Source organism: Anopheles stephensi, chromosome 2, assembly GCF_013141755.1.
Source record: "Anopheles stephensi strain Indian chromosome 2, UCI_ANSTEP_V1.0, whole genome shotgun sequence".
Classification (NCBI taxonomy): domain Eukaryota; kingdom Metazoa; phylum Arthropoda; class Insecta; order Diptera; family Culicidae; genus Anopheles; species Anopheles stephensi.
In genome coordinates this window covers 87,274,536-87,301,719 of record NC_050202.1, presented here as the reverse complement: position 1 = coordinate 87,301,719, position 27,184 = coordinate 87,274,536, and the positions used below count along the sequence as shown (strand labels likewise).

General features: G+C 49.9%; 1 protein-coding gene across 8 annotated transcripts; it reads right to left on the bottom strand.

The window, feature by feature from the left end:
* On the bottom strand, positions 1 to 26,719 carry LOC118505024 (MAGUK p55 subfamily member 5-A). Of its 8 annotated transcripts, none has more exons than XM_036040227.1 (17): positions 26,544 to 26,719; positions 25,772 to 26,144; positions 25,448 to 25,627; positions 25,259 to 25,316; positions 20,284 to 20,414; positions 19,476 to 20,153; positions 19,220 to 19,344; positions 8,991 to 9,121; positions 8,085 to 8,905; positions 6,854 to 7,057; positions 3,698 to 3,878; positions 3,414 to 3,628; positions 3,054 to 3,347; positions 2,094 to 2,979; positions 1,894 to 2,025; positions 1,642 to 1,823; positions 1 to 1,573 (listed from the first exon to the last, which is right to left on the bottom strand). In XM_036040227.1, exons 2-17 carry the CDS (start codon positions 25,829 to 25,831, stop codon positions 1,394 to 1,396), a joined length of 4,458 nt encoding a protein of 1,485 aa, XP_035896120.1. In that variant the 5' UTR covers positions 25,832 to 26,144; positions 26,544 to 26,719; the 3' UTR covers positions 1 to 1,393. The 8 variants fall into 8 exon arrangements, with proteins under 8 accessions (XP_035896120.1, XP_035896121.1, XP_035896122.1 ...); XM_036040228.1 differs by having other exon boundaries at positions 19,845 to 20,153; positions 26,544 to 26,715; XM_036040229.1 differs by having other exon boundaries at positions 8,769 to 8,905; positions 26,544 to 26,711.
* Between the last annotated feature and the right edge of the window lie 465 nt (positions 26,720 to 27,184).

Sequence of the window (27,184 nt, the reverse complement as noted above, 5' to 3'; positions counted from 1 at the left end):
TTAAGATGCACATGCTTGGTACTACACACGTTTTCATTGCATTTATTTGTTCTGTCTAGAAGAAGGATTTCCCACGAATAATGTTCTGAGGAATCGAGCCGTCTAGGAGCGCGCGCGTCCCGCTTCCGCCGTAATCGTCGCTTGGTTTTTATAATTACTTTTTGATTTGTTTTCGTGTAAATTTTTCAATCACTATCCATGTGTACCCGTCTCTACAATCGTCCACTGCAGTAACTGCACTACTGACACAAGGTGGTGGGCGGGTTGTTTGCTTGCTGATTATTTAAGTTTCCATCGGGGCTTCCACCGAAATAGCTGTTTGCTCTCTACGAACATGGTGTGTGGTTGGGGTTTTTGTTTTGTATTTTTATTTCCGTAACTACCTTACATTGGGTTTTTTCGAGTGTGTGTTTATTCCTCGTCTTCTCCTGTTGTTTCTTATATTATCCGGGGGGTTTTTACTCTTTTTTTCTCATTTCTATTCCTCAGTTTCCTAATTTTCCCCAATTTCCCTCCACTACACCGTTGGCTGATAGTAGTATTGTTACGACATTTAGAAATTGCTTTTTTATTGTGTACTTTATCGGGTATCCTTCGTGCACTTGATGCATTCCTGCTGCGGCACATCCATCCTCCTCCACCCTCCTCCACTCTTTTCCTAAACGCATAAACTCTACATGTTTGCTTTCCTCTGCCACACGCACACACACATCGCCATATAAAACTCTAGATAAATAAAACATTCATTATTCTAAAACAAAACGTACGCTACTGTTAAGTGTTAGGGAAGGGCTAGTAGTAGTACCCGCGCGTCGACAGGTACCAATATATCTTCCCTAGCAAAAAAAAAAAAAATCACTACATTATAACAAAACACCCGCGCCAAAAGCCAAACCTCCCGGGCTCTTCTCAAAACGCAGATTCTTGTGTGTGTGTGTGAGTGTGTGTTTTTTTACAAACTTCCCCCGACCGCTATTACTTTCTTCCCGATTGCACACAACACGTACACGTAATTGGTTCCTAGGTAATAAGTAAAAATGTACGTAAAGTAGTCGACCCTACTCTCGGCCCTCATCCCGTGTGTGTGTGAACGTGTTTTGGATGTGCATTTACGAGCGCACAGTGAAAAAAAATAACGTAACAAGTTCGATAAAGTATAGTATGTAGTGTTTATCCAATACATGTATAATGTATCTATATATGCATATGTATAATAAGAATCTATTGAGTTTTGGGAGGGGGTTACAGGTCACGGCTACTCGCCCTATATGGGGTTTGATTCGCTCCGTCTACGACACCGTTAAATGTTGAGTTTTGTCCCGACAAATCTTTCTAAGAATACTGCCATCCCCATCTACGGCGATTGGAGCAACGGTTAGCTACTGCTAGCTTCTTAGTTGTGCAGCCAGCTGCTCGGAACCCACTGTGGTTCCCGCTCGAGCGAATTGATTTCCGCCAGCAGCTGATGGTACGCCCGCTCGGTATCGTTATTGATGATGATCATGTCGAACAGATGACCCCAGCGAGCCTCCATATCGCGTGCGGTGGCAATGATCTCTTTGAGTTCCTCTTCCTAGGTACAGAAAAACAGACAAAGAATAAGAAAATGGCCATCTCACGCACATCATGTCAGCTACTGACTTTGTAAGGTTCTCCAGTTCGTATCCGCTTTTGGCGCAGTTTCTCCAAGCTGGGCGGTGCCACTAGTACGGTGTACGGCTTCAAATCAGACGAGCGCAGCAACTTCAGGCTCTGGGGATGCAGATTTAGCACACATATCTTGCCGCTAGCAACGACCGCTCGGATAGCTTCAAGGGATGTTCCTGATGAGTGAAGAGTTAGGTAGTTAGTGTTCGTTCGGGTTGATCTTCTTGCCCAGTAAGAGCTACCTACCGTAGTATGCCTTCTCGTATTCACCGTGCTCGACAAACTTGCGCGCCAGGATGTCCGATTCGAACTGTTGCCGTGAGATGAAATGGTAATCCTGCCCGGGTACTTCACCTTCTCGCTGAGCTCGTGACGTGTCTGTCGGGATTGCGAACATTAACTTATTACTACTCCCTGCTTTCGAATCAAGAATCCTATCGACTTACGAGGAATAGCAGCCGCAAATCGCTCCGAGTCCGCCATCAACCGTTGCCGCAGCTCGTGCCGCCCAATGTTCGGCGGTCCGATCAGCACAATCGGTCGCTTGTGCGATGCCCTCGGGTAGTACAGCGCGACCTCCTCGTACGTGAGAATTTCCTCCGGATCGGGATCGTCCGCCGTCGCGGTCGCGTACAGCGGATACCCATGCTCACTGCTTGCCTTCTTCTTCTTCTTCCGGCCCTTCCGTGCGCACAGTAGCGTCGAGCCGCCACCCGCCTTACCGTTGATATCTTTGCGCGTCCGCAAACCGACCTCCCCGGCAATGGCAAGCTTCATCGATTCGCGCTGATGCTGGAACGATTGGCTCGGTATCAGTCCGGCCAGCGTTTGATCCTCCTCGCCCTCCCGGTACGCCTGCCACCAGTTTGGATCATCGCGGGAAATTACGTGCAGCACATCGCCCTTCTGGAAGCTGATGCCCAACTCCCGGCACGGTATGTACAGATCATCCTCCGGGTCGTAGTCGAAGTGGGCCCGTACGTGCAGCACCGGTGGATCACGCATCCCCAGGCCGGGCAGAATCTGTGGCACACCGGCCGGCACTACCAGGAACGTCAGCGTACCGGTCATCGAACCGAGCAACGCGCACACATCGTTCACCGACTTGCCGCGCATCTCGATACCGTTCACTTCGAGGATTTCGTCCCCTTCGTGCAGGAGGCCAGACTTTTCGGCGGCGCCACCACGAACCACCCGTCCGATGACGACCGCTTCGCCCTCGTTCCGGATGGTGGCACCGAGCGGTTCGGACGATTTCTCGATCTGGATGATTTTGATGTGATCCTGGCTACCGTCACGCAGCACACCGAGAGGCACACTCATTGGTTCCCTCTGGAAGAACAATGGAATTCGGATTAGCTACTCGCTCTCTCCCTCTCTCCGAGGAGTTGGATCGTGCGCCTCACCTTAGCGATATTGTTATTGTTATTGTTCACTAAACTAGCGTTATTTGGAATTGATGGCATGACAGTGGCCGGTTTCACCGCACTGGTCAAGGTGTTATTGTTGATGCTGTTGTTGCTGAGCGATGGCATGGTGACGGTGACCGGGCTACCGCCGTACGAAGCGATCGGCGAACGATCCGTGGTCGAGGCAATCCGATCGTGCGCCAGCAGCAAACCCTCCATCTCGTACGTGGACAGCAGATCACACAGTTCTATTGCGGTTGGCGAGCCGGACTGTGCCAGCGATTCGACGCACTGTATAAGAAGGGATTCCTTATTAAAAATGTCTGCCAACAGAGGCTTCCAATTTCCGCTACTTACGTCCTTTGCTAACGCTTGAGCATTTGGGCAGATCGGGTTGGGAACTTTCGGACGCCGCCGTTCGAGGACCGCCGTCCGGACGGCTAGTGCACGGGCGATCCCGGGACCGAGCAGTAGACTTTGCGTTGCCGTCACTCTGCCAGCGAGTGCCGCCAGACCGTGCTTGTTCAGGTGTCCCTGCAGTCGCTGCAATGCCGCCACCAGCTCACTGTACCCTGTTGGTTCAAGATTGAAATGCTAGATTAGGTTCGGTGCGCAAAGTCATGCGCGTCCCCCATACACACCGATAATCTTCTCCACAACTTCATCATCCGCGTACGCCTCATTGTCGACACCGACCGGTGGTTTCTCGATCGGATTGTCCTGCAGCGCACGGAGCCGCTGCGAACCGCGCAGACTGTTGCGCAGGAAGTCATTCTGGGCTGCTATCCGTTCCTCGTCCTCTCTTCGCCGTCGTAGTTGCTCCTGGAACGAAAACCAAGTGCGAGGAAACTATGAGCCTAGAGTATGGAGCGGGGTTTGTTGAAAAGTCTTTAAGCTGTCACACCGATTGAGCACGTAATGCTAGTGTAATGTGCCGAGAACTTGCCTGTCGTTGGGCGTAAATCGAGGGTGAAGACGCTAGGGGAACCCCATTCGTCGCCTTGACCCCGACTGTCGACTGCTGTTGAGCGCGGGCAATCATCTTCGAGCGAAAGATGCAACAACTTCACCAGACTAGCACACAACCGAGCACGATCGGTATCTACGATCGGCTGGTGAGTAGATAGGAGAAACACTAAACGTCACGCTAAGGTCTCGCAACTAACAACACCCACTGTGGACAAGGTCAGAACGTGTGTTACAACCTTGTGTGGCCGTTGCACATTCGCAATAGATGCAACACACCGTGAAACGGTCCTCGCGGCTAGAGTTGAAGTCTCGGTCACATTCACCCAGGGCAGCAAGCATGAATTCGGGAAAACACGGGCGACCTTATCGGGGAATTTCTCCAGCAAACTGGTTTGACGGTTTTACGACGCCGCTCTGGCGTGCTGTGTGTGGGTCGAAAGTCGCAAAACCGATCGGTTGTCCGAACGGTGACGGGATCTACAACTGGTGGGAGATCAGTCCGCCGCCATATTGTGACGGTGTTGGTGCCGAAATAGAAAGTCAATTATCCGGCATATCAGAGCAGCTGTGGCCCCACCAGTTGGCAAAATTCGTTCAAAACACACACGCGGACATCTACCAGGAGGTTCTCCAGCTCAAATCCACTTGGCTGTTTTAGAAGATGGTTTCGCGACGGCAAGTTCGCGATCGGTTGTCTTCATCGGGCAACTCTCGCACACGGACTAAGCGAGCTACGGAGCGCGTTCGGCCTGGCGACATTGCGAATCATAGACCAACAACAAAAAACCGGTGTCCGGTAATAGAATTACATCATCAGCTCACCACCACCGCGTCACTGCTTTTGCCAACGCTGTACACAACGCGGGTCACATGCAAATTGGTCAGCCCAAGAATATGACTTCGTCCAAATTCCTGCCCCTCGCACACAAATCGTTGCGGTGCCAATTTGTCTTATCAAACTTTGCCCAAGGGTACCTGAGCAGCTGACTTGCCGCTTGTTGGTGGACACACACGTACGAACCTGGAGATGACGGTTGCCGATGGGGTAATTTAATTATCTATTCTTTCGATCGATAGTCGATAGGCGACGTGACCGAGTGGCGCGTGTAATTGAAGGACTTAAGCTTATCGGGACACGGGGAAAGGGTTCTGCGGGAATTCTACCGCACCAGCTCAAGGGTAAGTCTTGGGCGATCTAAGACAACGTCCACACCACACTGGCGAACTACACTGAGCACTGTCCACTGTCTGCTCCATTACGCTTATCGCGTTCCGCAATTGGAAAACCGATTACGATCGTAAACCGCCGATATCATCCCACCTATCTCTTTCGATTGTTTTGCGGGGGTCGTTTATAAAATTCAATGCATGAATCAGCACACCACCACACTACTGTATAGTTGCAGTCTTATCAACCTCAACTCTAGAGCACTTTCCACACCGAGCACACGCGATCCAGATGTGGGCGAATCGCCATCACACACACGCGGGGAACACACGGACATGGGAGTTGGTGGCTGGCGTTGGGGTTGGTGCGGGCAATTCGCTTCCGATTTGAGCTACTCGCATTTCCACCGTAAATACATTGCGCATTCCGTGACTATTACTTTGGCTCGTGTGTGTGTGGGTGTGTGCGCGTGTTTAAATGAAGCTTTTTTTTTGTTCAGTCATCCCACACCGATCCAGTTTCCGCAGCTACTCCATGTCTTTACGCAAGCACTGTTGTGGTGATACTGTCGCGCATTTCCATCGCGGGGTTGGCCCGTTGCGTTTATTTTCCTCCCCACTAGGTTCTTTCCCACCCTGCACATTGGCACACACATACACACCTGCGAAAGGCCCGGGGGTGGGCCCGCGAGGTTTGTTTTGATGCATACTTGTGCGTTGTGTCGTCTGAAAAACCCGGTGAACCCGAAAATGGAATTGACCAACCATTCCGGGGGCCGGGTGGAGAATTGAATTTGAATTTTCATCCCCCTTTTTCGAGGCCCAGACCGACCGACAGGGGGATGTTGCTTTACCGTAACAACGAAATGTAGTTTAATGAACAAGCCGGAAACGCGTGCCGTGTGACACAAAAAAGAAGCGAAAAAAAAAACATAACAGGGAAGGGAAAACAATGTTTCCAAACAAAAACCCATAAACAAAACCAGCAAAGCCAGCTCGGTCGTTTGTTGTCACATAATGAAAGTAACAATTTCAAACACAACATTGTAATGGAGCAGTGGAGAGTTGCTAATGCAACACAAAAAAAGGAAGAGAGAGAGATGCTTAAATCATGCGATTACAGAAATGTAAACATGGAAACACCGTCGTGCATCTGACAGTTCGGTGAGCGTGAGCTTGTGTGTGTGTGAGTGGGACGAAGTAGGCTGATGATTGCATTCTCAGTTTTACACGTTGCGAAGGTGAATTATGCAGGTGCCTATTTGTATGCATCGGTGACATGGGAACGCGCTGCCTGCTGGTAGAAGTCACACGCACACCACGATAATGCATCCCCCACACACACGCGGGCATAACAGACCGTCAACAATTTCACCTGTCCGAAAAGGGTGAAACGGACAGGTATGTGCGTGCGTGCAGTAGTGTGCGTGCTGGCGAGACTGTCCATTCTAGCGCGTTAAATGGGGTGCGTTTTAGTAGGGCACGATATTTCTCGATAATGTTCCGAATATTGGGAAAAGACCCACCATCCCGATCGGGATGCCATTAGCTGACGGGCACCAGTGCTAATGAAGTCTTAATGGTGGCCGACGTTGCTCGACACCAAGTTGGAAAGGTGCTAAAAACATTCCCCCGTGTCCCCGGCAACGATCCTCACTCACCTGGAACTTCTTGATGCTATCTAACTGATCCGGTGTCGGTTCCAGGACCTGGCCGATATGCTGGTGCTGTGATGCGTTCGGCACAATCTTACGATCTGGCACTTGTGGAGCTGGTACTGGTGCGCGATTGGTGAGCCGGCCGTCCTTCTCTATCCGCAGATGATCCCGTGGCGGTGGCACCGGTTTCGTCGTCGAGCCATTAAGCTACACCGGGGGAGGAGGGAAAAATGAAATGGAAGATTTTGACGAGATTAAAACTAACGCACATTCATGTGATTCATGAGACCATCCGCTACATATTACAAAGAAGATTTGTGCTGCACACGCCACCACACTAAGAGGGGATGGGGTTTGATAGAGTGATACAGTTCTCGAAACTCGATCATGGAAAACTCCCACTCACTACTTTACACACCACCCAAAATCACTTCTGCTCGAGAGATGAATCCCGGTCTCGAGAGCTAGGAAGCAAAGAACTACACACAGGATTCTTTCGCGGCGATGAAGTACGGGAGAGCGACATGACAGTCGGGGTGATCGCTAATCGCATTATCCACGTCGCAAGAAATCCGGGCGAAACTTTTTGGGGAGGGATAGTGAGAAGAACCAGACGTAAAACAACAAAACGGGGGACATTGTGCGGGGTGTAATAGTGTTGTGATTGTTTGAATGTTGTCTGAAAATCGAAATGGACGATCAAAATGGACACTCTAAAGCAAGATGAAAGTAAGCAACAAATTAGGAAGCCTTTCTTGTCTGTATCGATATTCTTTTCGACAAAATATTGTGTATGAAGCCATGTAGAACTATATAGAAATTTGAGGATATAAATTAGACTATTCAATTACAGTTCAAACAAACTATGTATATACTAGTATCAACTATCTATTTGTATCAAATGTACTAAAATAATTAAGTAAGGTGATTTTGAGTGGCACTAAGTGTCTAAGGATGCAACTAAACCCTACTGTGATCTTCAACTTCAATTCCAGTACAGTACGGTTTGGACATTGAATACAATCAAGTACGATTGATCAAAAACTAAACGTGGTTTTGGTGCATGCCTGTGTGAATATGTGTGTGTGTGTGTTTATGCGTGCGTAAAAAGTTGGATAAAACAACAGTAAACTCGGTAACCGGCAAAGGTTAAACTCAAAATCTACCGGAAGAAAAGTGTGAAGGGAAAATCGGGAACGGAAAAACCAAAAAACGAAAAAAACCAAAATTATACCTCGTTTCGCGCCGGCGACTGTGATTGCGGTTTGGGCTTATCAATGGATTCGCTGGATGAGCATGATTCTTTCTTTCTGATAGCGTCTTTAATGATCAGGGGCTTGGGCGGCGGGTAGCGCGGCGGCCCCTTAACGATCTCGACAAAGCTGTCCGGCACGTCGACGGGCAGCTCCCGGTGCGGCCCGACATCATCGTACTCGGGCGGTCCGAGATCGCCCGACGACGATGGCGACGTGCTGCGGTTGGTGCTGAGCGAACCACGCAGATCAACACCGCCGGCGGTGTTGATGGTGGTGTTCGTGGCGGTGGCGATATGCTTCCCGAGCGGACCACCGTACCCGTTCAGGGACGTTTCGAACTCGCTCGTTACCGAACCGAGCGACGAGGGGCCCTTGCTGGAACCGCCGCCACCGACGCCCCCCTTTTTTACGTACTCCTGGCTACTGTCCAGCGAGGAAAGATGCCGATCACTGTACGAATCGAGCGGTTCCAGCTCGAGGGACACCCCACCGACGCCACCACCGTTCGCCGGGTGATGAAGCCCCGAGGACGGTGGAGGAGGATGATGATGATGAAGATGATGGTGGTTGTGGTGGTGGTGGTGGTGGTTGTGATGTTGCTGCTGTTGATGATGCTGGTGGTGCTTCGCAACCTGAGGCATTGCGTTGGAAACGTGATTTACCTGGGCGGACGCGGGTGTGGCGGGTGTTGCGGGAGCGGTCACCGCCGTCGTGCTGCGTGGCGGTGGATAGCGCGGAGGCGTTTTGTTTCTGGCTATGAATGATTCAGGTACATCGACAGCCATTTCCCGGTGTGGTCCTAAAAGAGAGAGAGACAAAGAGAGATCGTTAGAAACTAGATCCTTGACGAGAATCTTGGTGAGTGATCGTTGCCATCTACATACCATTGTCCTGGTTTGCCGCTAACATATTGTACATTTCCAAGTCCTCCTGATAGTCATCAATAGGTATGGAGGGCTTCAGGGTGTCATCACCGCCCAGCACCACGATGCTGGAGCCACTGCGTCTGCGAGGCCTGCGAGAGATCGGGAAGACAAAGAAAGAGATGTTAGTTTTTTAGCGTCAAAAAGGATGAGGATCACAGCATTGCCTTGAACCCACTATCATCAAAAGTTGTATTGTCCCCATAAACATCTGTCTACTTTCTGGAAGTCACATAAACATAACAAAAACCCCGAAAATTGGAAAAGTTCTCCTCTGGCACAGCTCTTCCCAGAACGATAACGACTCGTTGGGCATTCCTGCAAGCATTATTCATTGTACAGAGAGCTTTATTCACTTGCTGGCCGGATATGTAGCTACACGAGTTCCTTCTTGCACGACAAAAAAAAATGGCCACGACAAGCGAAAGAAAACAAAACTTGGAGGGATGATCATGCGATCGTCGAAATTATGAATGAAAGTTCTGTTACTTTCGGCACAGCAAAGACCCTCAGACGGGAGTCGTCCTATCCTGTGCAAGGTATGCATGACTCCATTCCTTCCTTTTTCCCCCGATCTTCAGATCGCTTTTTTTGTGAGTCAACGGAAAAAAGGGACTTCAGCTGGCGTGTTTTTTGTTTATCTCCGTGCTGTCGTTCCATCATATGCTCCCGCTCGATCTACATTTGCTCAGCAACGGAACGAGTGAGTAAGAAAAACGTAAAAAAAATACACACGACGCTACAACTCCACATAACAACCGCATTCTTGGTCAATGAGGCAATCTACTGCGCCTCGCGTAGGGAGGATAGATGCGCAAAGCAGACGCAAGACGCGCACGTCTTAGAACTCTCGTTGTCTGTTCTTACGCTCGAGGGTAGTACCTGTGTAGATCTGTGTGCAACATACCGAAGGGAATCGCACCAATACACACCGACGGTCCGGAGATGGCCGGGACGGGAAACGTGTCCGAAGGCAACGGAAAGGAAAAAAAAAGGTATCGTGCGCGAACGAGCGCCTCCTTCTGTGGTATAGGTCTGTGGAATACAAAATGAACCTGTCTCCTGCATTACCTGTCCCGCACACGGGGTACGGTGTGGGAATTTTAAATTATTCCTTACTCGACTTGCTCTCGACCTTACCGGGGAGTGTGCGCTGTCTCGCTCTGGTGGGCTTTGCCTCTGTCCGACTACTTGATTCCCATTTGTGCGCTTCTTCCCAGTCCGAAAGGCCCGAACGCGCTGGTAGCGGAAAGATCCCAGAGTGACATTAGAACTTCTTTGGGTTCGTTCGTTTGGTTCCAATGGGAACACATCATCCACCCGCTACCAGGGACCGCACCAGGGAACGCAGCTCGCCAGCGCGATGATTGTTTATTGTTTTATGGCGGTTTGGGTTTTCTGCGTCGAAATATTTCCCAAAACCAAGTTCTGTACGGTGGAGGAGCTTCTTCCCACTACCTTAAGCTTGCAGCTCAGCTGGAACTGGTGATTTCGCTGCCAGCTTTCGGCCCAACCGAAGTACAAGCAGACGATCGTGCTCAAGTTATTCAACCTGCTAGCGGGCGGACGTCTTCCATAATAAAGAAATACCTCCATTGTCTTGTACCGTTCTGCTTGACATGCACGATCGGTAGCGAATGGACCGCAAGGTCCCACAAGGGTGAGGATTAAGATCCGAGTGGGTCGGAACCCACTTTGATGATTACACTACGCGTTATCTGCGCTCGTTGATCGTGCGCCATCCAAGAAGCCAACTAATTCCGAAATGCCACACACCATGCGCGTCAGGGAGCTAGGCAAGAAGGTGGTGGTAGTGGTGACTGCTGGACAAAATTAATTTCACGGTTCACAAATAATTTATCGACTTCCCGTAGCCGCCATGCGAACGAGATTTTTTTTCGGAGTCCACCGAGACAGGTTGTGTTGCGTCCAATATGGCTAACCGGAGCATCCGGTTGGTAGCTCTCGTGAAGAGGGCAAGAATCGCGGCTGTGGCCCACCCCTTCAACATGTGGAAAGTCGAATCGAGTGCACACACCCGTCCGGGGACCGGAAGTAAGTTAAACAACAACCAGATACGAAGCAAAAGAGAGCGATGTGGCGGCGGGGTGACGGGGCTTTGGTCGCGGATGAATGCGAACCAGAAATGGCGACGATCGGAGGAAGCACAACGGCGGCCAAACACGCTCGCGCACACATTGGCGTTATATTGGAGGGAAACGGCACCATCATCATCACCGAACACTTCCTCCTATCGTGCCTATCGGGGGGGGAGAATATCTATTTTTGCAGTCATCGGGCTTGAAGTGGCGAGATCACGCGGAAATTTTGAACACGAGCGCCGCATCCGTGCAATCCGCTCATGATATCGTCGCCATTCGACCCCGGGGAGTGGTGGATTGCATTCAATCGGCCACGGGGAGGGCGTCGTCTGAAAGGAGATTGCAAACAGAGGAGGAAGTGAAGTCACCACGCAATGGGGACTGTCATTGGAGGGAGAGCAAAGGCAGCAACATCCACAATGGTCGTCCGAGGGCGCGGACGATTGGGACGTACTTCCGGTCCCGAGATCAATCATCAATCGATCGACATAATGGGCGACCTGAGGTTTTGTGTGTGTGGTGCTGCGAGTAATAGGCTTAGATCATGGTGAGTGAGAGACTCGACAAATCGCTCCCAGTTGACTTCAACGATACGGTAGGAGGGCAACTTGCAATTGGACACGCACACGAACACTGTCACAATCCCCGGTCCAATTGCTGATGTAAGAAGAAATGGAATAAAAGAGATTTTGTCCAAAAATTCCACAACACGATCGATTTCTCGACTCGACCAAAAACTCCAAACAATCGGCATCGGCCTTGCTTGTGTGCGTTTTCTGTTTGTTTGTTCAACCGATGGCAGGATCTTTAATCCTAGTGCAGGAAGAAAGACCGAACGGTGGCCATCGTAGTATAGAGTTACCTGTGCTATTCGCCCCTTTTTTTTGGCAGACATTATAAGGGACGAAACACCATGGGAATAATATTTACCTCCCCCATTAAGAGGATCGGTACGGTGTGTCTGTGTCCTGACATTCCTTTCCTGTGTGGCGGTACGCTTCTCGGTAGGATTTACCCATGAAGGACGATTGTTGGGATTTGGTTCGTCTTTGTGCTTGTTCGATGCAAGTCGGTACAAAAGCTGGCAAGTGAGATTGCACGTAACTGGCGTGAGATTTGAAGTTTTTAAAGACCAGTTCCATCAATTAGGATTAAGAGTTCTTTTACGTTGCGTAAGGTATTGAAGATGAGGTGCTCTACAATGTTTGTTAGGACTTCCAAATTCTGATCGTTGCTTCACTTGATTCAATCGCCTGGGAACGACTGCTGTTGTCTATATTGAACATTCGAATGCTCCAATAATAGGCGAAAGGTCTACCAGGTATTTCTGCTTTGTATGGGAGAAGTAGTGCTAGGCTTTCACGTACAAACCCTAGCGGGCGAACTTCAAACAATCCTCAACAACAACAAAATCACTAGACGATGAGATAGAGACATGAGCAAATTTAGTTGTGTGTATTAATTATTTGAACTATAACAAACTTTCTTGGTCCCGAGTTGATCAATTTGGAACGATCGTTCTTGAGCGATCAGCGTACAGCGTATACATAATCCTAGAAAATTGTTCCCTTTTCCAACAAATATTTTAATCCTTTCCCTGGGTTGACACCTTTCCGATTGTTTCCACTGTTCACCGGTAAGCCTGGGAGAGGATAACGACACCCAAGAACAATTGGAAGACTCTAAGAAGCTAATTTACGACGCTTAGCGCGATGATTCCGGACGCTCCATAGACCGTTTTGCTATGCAGCACTCCAGAACCACTCACTTTGTAGCATATTCCGAGACGGCACAGCATTCTAGCTCCCGGTAGCATTCGAAGGTCTTTGTCGGGCCTTGATCGCTTCATACGACGAGTCACGTCATCTCCATAACAATGGAGCTGAAGAAGAAAGGGCACAAGATGGCTGTCAAGGTATGTACGACGCCAAGGGAAGGGATAATAGGTCGCCCTCGTCTATCGATCGATCGAGATGATCATAAAGTCATCTTGGCGCTTTGTATGGTGAGAAGCAAACCCTTACGGAATGCTCGCACTAGAGATTGACTAATGCATTGCGAGAGGACTCTCTGGCAATCGGTGTGGAGTTTTTGGAGTGAAAAATGACACCACATTCGCTAGGCTGTGTGGCAGACGTCAGTTAATTACCAATGCTTGAGGATCCTCATTTTGTGCTGCCTGTCGGGGACCCGTCACACGATGTCGAACATGCAGCAGACGGGCGGCTATAACACTTGTGCTGCACTTGCATGCGTTCCACCACGCTGTCGTTGTCGTCGTTACAGTCGCCAGTGACGTGCATTAAGCGATGCCTGGATGCACTTCTCCGATTCCGTTCCTGCCACCGCCGATGCCACCGCCGATGCCACCGCCGGATAATATGCCTGCTTGACTATTTTGTGTACTTTTTTGCCTTCTTTTCCTTTTCACTGCTTTTATCTACCTCTTCTGGCGTGCAGTTTCACCGCGCGTTGTGTTATAATTATAATTTTTGTTTTGCTACTCTTCCACAACCTGGTCTCTGGTTGCACTTAGCCGCATATGCAACACGAATATGATGATTGCACATTCGCTTTGCATGTACGGACGGACACACACACACTCGCACACGTTCGCTCACTCGGGTCGCTTTCTTCGCCGGGGTAGGTTTTGATTGCAATTCGTTGCACTTTTTGTTGCTGTTGCTGTTCCACCCCCTACCAATCGGACCGTTTAGCGTAATTTGCTTCTTCTTGGCCAATTTCCTTACGCATTCCACGCCGTAAATGGACACACTTGTACGTACACACAGACACTGCTTTTAAAGGAGATACATAGGGAGAGAGAGAGTGAGTGGTGGGGCTGGTTGAGCTAGAAATTCCAATTCACAAAGCCACAAGAAGAATGGAGCATGGCCGCTCAATTCGATGGTAACGGAAGAACTGCTGATGATCACACCGGAGACGTGCTTCATGCGATTGATTTCTTATTTTGACGGAAAACCTCGAACGTAACGCACAACACAATTGAACGACGATCCGTTCCGAAGAGTGTGGTAAACCTTCACGACACTTGCGACCGCGAACGGAACGGAAACGATCACAATGTCAAAAGGTTTTCACCGTGGCTGTCAAACGAAAATGGACCAATTTCGCGCCGAGTTCCTCATCAAAGGTCCACTTACGGTTCACATCCGTGCCGACAGACTTTCACCTAGGCATGAGGTTCTCGGCCACCAAAGTTTGCATCAACACACGCCTCTATTGCTCGATTGCTAACTAGTTCACAGTCACAGCCAAGGGCAGTGGAGAACGACTAGGTACAAAGCTTGGGTGTTGTTGTTTTGAAGGGACACGATTTGTTTATGTTTGTATCGAGCTCGATTGGACCTGGCCCTGGTAGTGTTTTGATTGATCCAACAACCCCGTTCACCACCGGTCCGGTTGCCGTAGGAACCGAAGCCGCACGCGAATACCGTTGGTTTCTGCTGCGCCGTGGACAGGTCAGGGATAGGCACACACCTGGAGCGGAAATGCAGCGAAATTCCAACGTTTCCACACATGGAAAAAGGGCCTGCACAAACCGGTCTCGCCGAAGGAGCAGGTCAACTACCGGTATTCGCAGCGGTTCGTAAGTACACCGTACGGGCCCGCAAGCTCGCGGTTATTTATTTGTTTCCCGCCTTTGGTCCGAATGGTCCTTCTCTTGGCCGCGAACGACACAGCTGAGAAGCGTGTCTCCTGCGAATGGGGCGATCTAGTGGAGATAGTTCACTTGCTGCTAGACACACTAACCGCAGGACACAATGCACGACACGATGGACGAGAGCGCAACTGGCACGTTTGTGCAATGACCCCTTGTCCTACGGTCGACTACCCAACAGCACTTCCGTGGAGCTAATCTTCACTTTCGAAGCGAGACTTCACTTTACACACACACGCCATCGTTTCGTGGTTTTGACACTTGACCACCGCCAGTCGCCACTGAAGTTGGCAATCACCACTGGCTAACAGACTTCAAATGCATGGACACGTTTGATGGGCTCCCGTAACACCGACACCAACCTATAGACATCAGAAATCCTGCACCGTTTTCCCTACGCCGAAGACACGCTCGCACTACACAAACGTACAAACATACACGACCGTTCACTTTCGTTCCAAGCCGAAGAATGAGTGCCTGGTGCTGTGCGGTGAAACGCTACACCCGCTCGGTCGGAAGGCATGCGAAACGAAGAAGACGACGAGAAAAAGTGTGTGTGTGTGTGTGTGTATGTGGCTGTGTTCCGGCGGCGGGCAATCGGGGCGTTTGCTGAGCCTGCTTTTCCACCTTTCCCACCTGTGTCTTCCCCGCGGACGCAGTCATAGCCGCTTGGCCATCTTCACCCCCACAGACCAGGTATGCGTGCGTCCCGTGGTCGACATCCGTGCTGCAGGTGCGAAAGAGATGGAGCGAGAGCCCGTAAATGACGACGGGTGTCGGGGCCCCTGCTCCTCGGAAGCGCAGACAAAGTGCAGTAGAGACAAGACGAAGACACCGTGACCTGACCGTAAAATCATCCGCTAGTTATATTAGTGGCATAAACTTTATACATGTTCTTGCAGTGCGAGCGTTAGAAAAGTTTGTCGCTAGCTTATTGGATACAAAACGATCATAACTTTACGGTTCCAAGAAACGTACTCTGCATCTGTATCTGGGAAACATTTCTTGCAGGAAACGATTACAATATTTAAAAGGAAGTCTAAAGATAGAAGACCGAGCAGCGAGGACAGCAAAAGTTGATGACTTCCTCATTACAGTGCCGCTTACTCCTGATTGCTTTCCTATGTCAACATCCTTCTCCTGGGAGCGGCTTCTAATCTGTGCGACTTCGGCTTGGAATTTATTGTATGAAAGCCAACAACGCGTACGGCGTACTGTTTACCAACATTCAGTACGTCGATTCACATTCAAACGTTTAAACTCAACGGCAATTTGTAGCGTAATTGTATATCCTCCTGACGGGCCGTCGCATAGGCGAGAAAGGGAAGCAAAAAGGCAACTTTCTTCCATTCTCTTTTTGCCCGGTTTGCTGGGGCCTGTGGTCTCCTCATCTAGCTACCATATCTCTAGCCGTACGTACCGTGGACCGTGGCAGGAAGCCCCACACACAAACACACCTGTACTGTGTGGCCGGCACACGGAGGTCTCGGGTGCCGTCTGTTATGTTCGGCTCACACACACACACACACACACACCCGTCAATCGGTGTGGCCAAGGAATGGAAGAATTAGCCATGGGTAGCGCACTGCTGTAAAAGTCAAGGTGTCTAAAGGATGCTGTGGAGTTCTCGCGGAGAAAAGGTTTTACCCTTTGTTAGGACAGTTGTTAGGACTACATTTTCGTGGAAAATAGACTTGCTTCCGACATTAGCTGATATTAAAATAAAGCAAGATATGTAATTCGGATCAACTGCTACTGTCATTCCATTCAAATGGGGCGCATCACATCCTCTGTCCGCCGTCTCCAGAGATGCCGGGAGATTGTGCAATGTATTTCTATTTGGATGCCAATCTCCGGGGTTTTCGGCCCGGCCGGCAAACGCACGGAAGGATAATGTTTACCTTAGCCTCGTTGCACGGTCGGTCCAGAGCTCACTCGTGAGGCCTCTTATCGTTATCCTTAGTCACCTAGGATCTGCCCCAGCGGCTATTAAACATTCAAACAAACGACATCATCATCATCGCACAAGCCCAGCTTGGTCCAACCACGTTGGCGGCTCCTCGGCGGATTTGTGACAACAGTACAGAGAGAGGGAGAGTGAGAGCTCGGAAGGAAAGACCATCTAATCCACCTTGAGACGAACACTCTGTGTGGGAGGGGGAGAAATGGTTTTGGGCGGCAATAAACACATGCTGTTTGGTGAACTGTTAGAAGTGTGTGGGTTTGTTGCAGGTTTTCTTTTTGGGGGTAGTTTCGTTGCAGAGCCCGCACAGTAATTACGAGCCGTTGTGACCACCACTAGATTCAGCGCTAGAGATGCTAGCACGAGTTCACAATTATATGCGAACATCCTTTTTCGGAAGCGTCGCTGCTGGAAAGGTGCATGCCAACGCCAAACACACTCCATTTGCCCGGCTTGTAAAATTGGGTCGTCAGAGATGGTAAACCAGCGGAATTAATAGGAGTCTGACAGCGGTGTATGCAGTAGCCGGCCAGAGAGTGATGTTCGAGTCCACCGCTGGAATGACGATATGAATAAGAGATAACCTCCGGTAAACATCGTTTCGAACGCATGAATGGTACGAGTCAGAAATATGTGCACACGTACAAACACACACACACGTACATCAGCAAGGCCTTTGATACGCTTGGTTAGATGGGAATTTGTTTGCGAATGGTTTCACCGTAAAAGCGAACCGCATTAAAAATGTCACCCGGGCCAAGATGCCGGCTTTTACGGTCGACGGGGCTGGGGTGGTGGTTCGCCCGGGAAGAAGAAGAAGCGGGTTGAACGAGAACACGAGTCGTCGAGGTGAGTGATTATTTCCCAGCAAATGATTGATGCGCCTCCGACCGAGTGCGGCGAGCCAGTACTGTTGGCTGCCGACGATCGAGTAGTGGTGGCACCTATATAGCCACGCACACGCTGATGATGTATGACGTGACGTGTTCGAGATGTTCCCAGGTCTCCCGGGTGAAGGAGCACTCGAGACGGACGCATGAATCGGTTCCGCACCGACGTCAAGTATGTGAAGTGATCCATCCTCGGTGAAGAGGTTTGTTTCCTTGTACGTTGCGCCCGGTTCGCCGTTGTTGACTGGCTTTCAAGCCCCTCCAACACTTGCCCTCCCGGCAAGCATCCAACGACACCTTTCTGGCGTGTCGTTTCCCTTTCTCAGAGCCAAACCGGCCCGGGAGAAAGACGATGAAGCGTCTTTGGCCGGAGGACGTTTAATAAGATGTTGTGGATCATTGCTTTTACAGGCTAAACAATTACCGGCAGCGGGTATTCCTTCGCAAGGCAGCGTTCCCCGTGGTGGATGCAAGACAAGAATTCGATTCCCACGCAAAATAATCCACCAAAAACCTCAAACAGACACCCAACACACAGCGGTTACCGCATCGACACAATGGGGCGAGTTAATTTGGGTGCCTAGCCCGAGAATACGTCGTCGTCGTCGATCGGAAATAGACAGCACCGGAGGAGGACGACTGAAAGGAAATAGTTTTCCTCGTACATCTTCGTCTCTGATTCCCTCTGTTTTTTGTTTTGTTCGTTTGATTCCACAATATGTGTAAAGTCACATCAGCCCGGGATGCTTCAGTGCGGTAATCGGTTTTATATCCTTTTCACCCCAAGGAAAAAGGGTCGGAAATCGGTCAATGGAATCTTCTTCGGCAACCGCCTACGACCGAACGACAATGGCCGTGTGCGTTGTTCGCATTTAAATTTCCATTTAAGACAACAACGACCCACGGCGACGACGATGCCGGCGTTCGGAGGGAAGAATCAGGCATCGTAACTGTCTGAGAAATGAAGTGTACAAATAACTCCGGCACATCGGTTAAGTGGGTTCGGCCAGCCCACGAGGTTGGATGCTTTGAGTTGCTTCGAAGCAGACGGAAAAGGATTTCGCCATTAAAATTCACGATTATTGGGGCATTGTTTTGCAAGGATTGATGCATCACAATAAAGATGGCATTTGTCCCCGGGGAGTGGATACTGTCGGTCTGAATAGAAATTGACACTAATGTGTGGAGGATTGATGAAGGAACGCCAAATAGGGATGAACCTTTCTTTAAATCTAGATCTTCATCGATATTTTCTTTAACTTATAAAGAACAATATTGTTGGGAGTCTTGACAATCGCTGGATTATCTCAAGTGCTAAACACAAACTGCTAAATTACTCTTAACAATTGTACTAACTTCATTTAATGGCGAACATCTCGACTCCAAGCCCGGCAATAGTTTAATCAAACGAAAGCGCTATCAATTCCAATACAGCTGTCCAAGTGCAACAGTCCCAACAAAACAATTCCTCCCCCAAAATAGCCTCTAAATATAGGCGCAAAGATAAACAACGTCCCAGGAGAGAGAGAGAAAGAGTACGCGAACAAACTTACCGATTTTCCTGGCGAAGATTTTGATCTCCCAGCAGAACTTCGGTACCACCGCGCGATATGTTTCCGCTCGACTCGTACTGCGGTTCGTCCTGCGGCTCGAGCTCTCCCTCGGACAGTGTAGCCAGCTGGGAAAATTGCAATTGGGATAAAAATTAGGTCAATTGGCAGTCTATTGGGATCATCTAATCTATATATTTTAGTTGCTTGCTGGCCTAGAGTACTACTCCCAGTTCCTTCCCGTACTAGTGGCGTTTACCTCTCGCTTGGAACCATGACCGTTCGCTAGGAAGGTGTTAGTTAGATTACTATAGTAACTGTTGGCGGTTGAGTCAAGCCCCTGCGGCTTGCCAATATTGCTGGTGAGGTTGTTGTTATTTACAAGACTATGGTGCAGGTGGTAAGCGGACGCGGACCCGGACGCGGTGGCCGCACTAAGTGCTAGGGTGTTATTGTTGTTAGTGCCCGGGCCCAGCGCTGACGGTTGGCCGTCGGACGACGCGGTCGAAGGCTGTGGTCCCTTGAACGCACCGGACGGCGTCCCCGTGGGGCCGAGCGATTGTCGTACGTTCGCGTACCCGCCGGCACTGCCGGAACTGACCATCCCACCGTCCGTGCTGACGTTCACCTGCATGCCAGGTCTGCCGGTAGTGCCGCTAGCGGTGGCCACGACGCCTCCGCTACCGTTGTTGTTGGTGGCATTCTGCTGCGTCTGCACGCCTCCCGTACTGCTGCTGTTGTTGTTGATGGTATTGTTGTTGATGTTGTTGTTGGCCCCAGCGGTAAAAGTAGTTTTCACACCTGCCGTCACCGTCGTGCTGGTGTTGGTACCCGTAACACTGTTACTCGAGAGCGACGTCACGTAGATTGGGGACGCTTCCTTCAGGAAGCTCAAGTCTTGTGTCGCACCCCCCTTCGCTTGACTTTGCTGATTGAGCTGTAGGAAGGGGTGGGGGGAAACGAAGATGTGGGGGAGCAAGCAAAAGAAGACAAAAGAAACACCAGATTACAACCGGACGGAGGAAGATGACCCACTCTTGCAGGGGTCTTCGCCGGGAGATACTTGCTTTGATCGAAAGCTGTGACATGTCGACCGGTGTAATCCGCTTGAGCGCGGACAACCGTTGGAGGCGCTCCCGGGCCTGCTGCTCGACCGCGATGACAAACGCATCCTGTACGGCATTTCCCAGCTCACCCGCTATTGACGGCGCCACACAGTGGGACAGTTGGAAGAGACCAAAGACCAAAGACACATACGCTACTGGTCAATCCATCATATCTTCTGGACACCGGTTTGTGTCCGCGGAATGCATGTGCGGACGGCTGTACACGGGGAATTGTTCTTCCCGTTTATCATCAGTGTCGTATGGTGCTGCCTCGTGCTATCTCTGGCCCATATGATACGTCGACGCCCCTCGCTCTGACGCGTGTGGATGTTAAAACGACCCGGTCCCGGTGTGTGTGTGTGTGCCAAGGGTAACTGATTTATATGTGACACATTCCACTCGACTGCTTCTGCCTTTGTTCTGGACATCGGTCGGTGCCGGTGCCCGAGCACAAGCAAATGGCAGATGTGGTGGCATGCTTCTCTCCGATCCGATCGGATTCTATTTTAATACCCTAACGGGGCTCCCCCCCCCCCCCCCCCTATTGCAATTGGTGGGCCATTTTATCTAGTTTACGGGAGAGGTTGTGCGGGCACAGTAATATGTCCATTCAACCACGATGCTACGGATGGTGATGAATGCCTTGCCTGTCTGTCCCGTTCTTCCCCCCAAAGTCACCCTCTGATTGGAGCCACATTTTATTTATGTTTCAAGGTAAACCGTTCATCGGTTGTAAAACAAGCCGAGAAATTACATCCATCCACACCACCGAGGCAGCCCTGCAACTCTATGCAACTATCGATCGCCGGGTAGCATCAGTGCTTTGATTCACACATTGGCTTTTGGGAACACGAAGAGATTATAGTGTAAGCTTGAACAGTAAAACGCGTGGCGGACGCATTTTCTCCTCAGTTGTTTTTTTTTTTGGGGTGGCATGTTGTACTACCCTCAGCCACGTGTGTATGGTCAGTGGATAGGGAAATCCAATTAACAACATCCGGCGAAAAGAAGGTGTCACCGTGGTGGACGGAGGCTTTTTTTCGGGACGATCAGCTTAACCGTCTGTCGGACAGTGACCATGGTATCGTTTGTATCGAATACTGTGAAGCGTTCAGCTAACCTCTTTCGCCCAACCACAACAGTTCGTTGCCATCTGTTGTAACGCTAGCTATTTCGGTTGTAGCAAATCTGTGCACCGACTCTTCGTTGGGTCGATCTAACCTACAATTCTTTTGCGCTACAATTTGTACTATTAATAGCGGCAAAAAGGTGTTCAGCTGGAGCGGATGTTTTGGGATGTGCAATCGAATTTTTCCGCCATTTTTGTAGCTACATAGGGCCGAGAATGGGCCAGAAAAGGGGAGATGTTGCGTGAGTCGGTGTAGTTGCAGAATAGGCTTTGTCTGGTACCTAGTCTTGGTAAAGCGTTGGAAGTCTATTGCATTGAAGCTGGAGCAATAGTGGTTCGTGCGGTGCTTCCAAGGTGCTAAATCGTTACGCGTTACTGCATAACGCTTCATGAGGATTCATCAAGGTTTACAGAAATGTTTATCGATTATAAACAGAGACACAGAGAGAGAGAGAGAGGGAGATTAGTCGTGTTAATGGTTAATGTAATCATTATCCTCATCTTCCCCGAAACTGCCCCGAAACCGGATAGAACTTTCCAATTAATGCATCTAAAGGTGGTGTTAAAATGAGGGTAAAATTATCATACCTATCCGACGCAGTAGTACCGGGGTGGTTTTGAGATTGGCAGAGTTTAATCGACCCGTGCCGGGTACACGGGTGCCATCACTTTTCGGCACAAGGTAAACGCATAAAATCGAACGATCGTAATTAAATGACACCTTTCACTAGTGTGACAGCCCAGACACGGTGGAGCATCAGTACACTCTCAGACCTCGACTTGCGCGACCGGCATTGAAGGTGAGGGTGGTCGGGAAAAACAATATTTCATCTATTTCATAACATTTTCACTTTCCATGCAACCGTGATGATGATCATAACAACACCGAGCGCGCACAAACACACACAGACACTCATTCACCGCACAGTCGTTAAACATTAAGTGCTGCCGATCGGTACTCAAACTGAGCCACCCTTTTGCTTTTCGTTTCGTTCGACCCGGGAGAGGGAGGTTCACAGTGGTACGTAATGATGAATTTTGTACACGTTTCACGGCACGTCACGTTCGCAATTGGCCTCCGTCTGCAACGCTTTTAAGAAGTTGTGGGCTAGAAGACACGTTGGGAAAGAAATTTGGAGCTCGTAAGCGCACAGCAGGATCAAAGAGTGACACCCAGCACTGATCGGACGGCTTGAACGATGCGTACTGCAACGACACGATGGCAAGAAAGTGCACTGCTAACAACACAACACACGCAGCGCCTGGGGTCTCGTGATACACTCGCGCGCACACACCAGCGCACTACCCTGGCAGGGTTGGGGATTAATCATGCAACAGATATTCGAAATGCGAGTCGTCGCAATGTGCCACACAGCTGCACTGCTTTGTAAGTAAGCATTCTTTGCATGCTGACTCACCCCCGATCGCAAAGACTTTGTGTGTGTGTGTGGCTTGTGCTCGCTAGCTGTTTTTCTTTTTTCCAGTGCACCCTGCCTGTTGGTCGTTGAAGTCTTCCTGCACGACTTCCGAGATCCGAGTCCTCTGATCGTCGCTTGCTGCTGGAAAAATAACACTACACTACCATACGTGGAACGGATTTCCCTCACTATTTTGCCCTCGCCTGTTTAGCGGAGACATGTGTGACGTCGACACATTTTTAGCTCCACTCGAGATACGAGCCACCCCGTTTTGTTTGCGGCCCACCACACTCTGTAGCCCAATATCGATGAGGCTCTCCCAGCCCAGCTTCTCTATCTACCCTTGAAAGGGAGATACATACTCTCTCTCTCTCTCTGTCTATCGCTCTCTTACCGTACGGACAGATGATGGCAGCATCAGCAGCAACCACAACAAGCGGTACAACTTGACCCGCAACCGACGACCGAGACAGCAACAACATCGATCCCGACATTGATGACTCGACACGGTGCGCGAGAGAGTGGCGCGATCTCACCCCACGACCAGGGCTCGAGATGTGTGTGAGTTGCAGCCCGGAAAAGGGAGGATAGGCTGGACCTAAAAGATCTTCCAAGATCACAGCCCAAGATAGGACTAGTCCGGAGCCAAGACTGGAGGTTCAGCGCACTGTGACGTTTGCACTTGTTTTTGGGTGGACGCAGTGGTTCTACTGGGGGACCTCCCAGTAGGTTTCTAGCCGATCGTATCCAAACCCATCAAACCCGAGACATGAGCCGGAATGAAGGAATTTGCATACGAAGTAGAGCTGTCGCTGGAGCTCGCTTTTCTCGACTGATTAGAGCCTCGGTTGGAAGTTTCTACAGGTGACCCACATAGACCCCTCTCTCTCTTGCTCTTTATCTTTCATTCTGACAAGGGTTGTGGGTGTGTGTGTGTGTGTAGTGTAGCAATTATCGCACAAGTGAAGAGGTGATAAAAATGGCATATGATCGAGACAAACAAACTGTTGCACACTTGGAGCAAAACTACACAGCTCAAGAACCACCAAACACACGCATCTGGATTAAGCATAGGCACGTAGCAGTGCGTGTTGATTGCGCACTTCACGTTGAAACGGCAGAATTGCCTAATAACCGCTACACTGTGCAAGGAACCACACACTATTCTCACAACTTGCGGACACGTTCCAGGCACGTTCGCTGCACGGTTTGGCTAAAGGGATACGATTCGATGCTTACTCTGAGATTTGAGGATCAGTTTCGTAAGCTGATATGCCACGGATTGACCGTGTCGCACGGGTTTCCGTCGGTTTTCGCGACCTTTACCCGTATGGGGTGCGCGCGCGTTACAACTCGAGAGGGCGACACGTCGTCCACTACGGCATTCGACTGCGGCTACGATTGGACTGGCGTAGCGGTGTGTGCGCGCTGAGGTTACGCGTTCGCGTTCCGCGTACGTTCAGCTCTTTTCGTTGTGTCTCTCTCGCTCTGTCTCGTTTACCTGAGCCTAAATCACATAGACACCCCTTCCGTTCGCTTTGCCGCTTTGGGCTCTGTGCCTATTTTGACGTTCGAAAATGTTTGTGGAGTCGCGCAGGCTTAGTTGCCTACTGGGCCTACCGACCCCACCAGTAAGGTGGTTGGTCAATTCTACCCCATCCTCCTCCTCCCGTTCAACCCTTCCCATGTCGTGGAGGTGTGTGTGTGTGTGTGTTGGACCATTTTTCCGTACCCCCCGGGATGGAGTGGTCAGCAGCGGATGATGACGATCAAACAGTGATCGTGTGGATCCGCGTGCCGCACGAGTGTGCGTGGTGGAAAACCTGTTGTAGGGCCACAACCACCAGCACACGATGCGCGATATGCTCGAAAACCCGTTTTCGACGTACGTATGGAAGACTCCCCAATCGTGTGGATGTGCGTATAGGTGGAGTCTACCCGTTTTCTCCACATACTGCTTCATCTCCAGCGCGCTATCTCTTTCTCCCACTGTCTGTCATGGTCTCGTTTGCTTCAGCGATACTGTTGCGTTCGGCTAGATCTCAAACTGATAGGCAGAACGGTTGTTTACGAGCATATCTTTGAGCTCTACGCGTTATTATCCCACACCTCGCAAACAAAATTCTACTATCTACTTCATATGTGGTAACAGTGAATTCTAACTCAATTTAAACATCCCAAAGCCTCAAAAAAGCACCACTGAAAATTGAACGAAGATCGCGATCGTCTAGTAGCAGCGCCCTCTGTTGAGGGCTAGCGAAAGCACCCGATTTGAAATCGTTATTAAACGAAGCAGCGTGGTCGTTCCATGCGTTGCACGAAGCACCCTCATACGACACTGATGTTATTTCGCGCACAGCACAGAAACGCCTTTCAGATTAGAATTTACCTAAACGAGAATCACTTCGCCGCTTGACGCGCAGCTTTATCATGCACGACTGGATGCACTGCAATGGGGGAGGTAGAGATTGAAATATTAATGTACTCCCGTGTCGTGTCGGGGAAACGTTCCTTCACCATATGAAAGTTCTCTGTTCTGTACTGTACTGTTTTCAGGTTTTTCTCCGCGACTTCTCACCTCGTGTATGTGCTTGATAACCTCGGCTCGGGGCGAGTCCTCCAGCTTGCGCTCGTTAACGTCCAAAATCTCGTCCGCCACCTCCAGGTTGTCCTTGTCGGCCGGACTGCCGTAGAGTTTGATTTTGCCATCGCGACTTTCGACGAGAATGATCACGTACCCATTGAGCTCCACCACTTGCTGAAAGTTTGGAAAGTGGAAGATTTATGGGGTTGAGCGGCCGAGTTTTCCGAGCAATGAAGAAAGATTGCGTTTTGTTCTTCGTACGAATTTTGTGTTCGGAAGAAGAGAATTCGGAAAATTGCCGTCCAAATTGTCACCTACCTTCCCGGAGGATGAAGCGGCCGGTGGACCAGCAGCTGGCGTGGTCGTCCTTTGTTGCATTCTTAGTTACGGGATTTGCATGTGCCTCCGTATCAGCTCGTCGGTTTGAATGCTTTATCGATTTTCTCACATGGATGTAAAATGCAATCTCCCGGAATGCATTCGAACATTGGCCGAGACGACGGAAAACGAGGCGGAACACAAAATCAACAAATCATTTCCACTGCACTGATATTTTTCTTCTCCCTTTTTCCGCTTTTCACTCGCTGCTCGCTCCTCGCTCACACGCTCTGGTTACGCGCGTACACACTCACGCATGCACACACATGCACACATGAACACTGCTGATAATACCACCACTGCCGTACGCCACCTATACACAGAAGTTGAAAGATTTTGTTTGCAGGAATGAAGATTTGCACTTGTTGGAAAATGGGAAGCTGTGCAGGATTTTTCGTACGATTTTTCACGGTTCGAGAAGGCGTTTCGCAAGACACACTTGGCTGTACTTGGTACCCGGGGTTGATGTGATGCGTGGTTCTTGTGAAACTAGCATTAAATGTGAGGGGATTTTTTGTACCTTCCACACAAGATCCTTGCCCAATTGGGGGGTGCTGTTTTCTGAGGAAATCAATTGTCCGCGAGGACCACTTTCTAGCTCAAACTTGCGGATTTCTTACCTCGCTAAAGGGCTGGGTAAAACAACTAACTTTAAAGCGAAACGGATAGGTGCCCTGGTAGCACCAGTGATGCGAATCTTATTCCTACTGACCTTGTTACTATTTGGATCAGCTTTCTGGACACTACAACGTGGTTAACGATGTAATTTTATCACCCAACCCCGTTACTAGCTACAAAAAACTTTAGGAAAACCTTCACCACAGATCACCGCTGGTAGGAAAAACTCGAACGGGAAAACTGTATTTCGACACTTCCTTTCCGCCCGACGGAAGGTACGCGAGAAAACTTATCAACCTCGAAGGATGTTGTGCCCGAAAGCTCAGCAGATCAATACTCTACAATCTCTCGGCGGAGACGGTGATACCTCGACCGTGCAGTCCCAAAGAGAGGAACCATATTGGTTGATTTTCCACAGCTCGCGAGAGCGGCCATCTACGTTGGTGTGGTTCTCTTGCTTAGCATTCGACCGACGAACAGGACACGCGAGATACACCGCTGGGATGCTGCTATTCTTGGATGCTGGGGAGTTCTCCTGTCAGTGTGGGCAAGTATGCGTGAAGCACACTCACACACACGCGCACAGGTAAAGGTTGGGGCAGTGGAAAATCCACCTAAACGAATGGTTTCGATGCGGCTTTTAATTATTTGCGGTTCGGTTGGTGGTCAATAAGAACAAAAGACCAAGGAATCGCTAAATTTCGTTAATTACCATAGAAAAATAGGAAAAGTTTA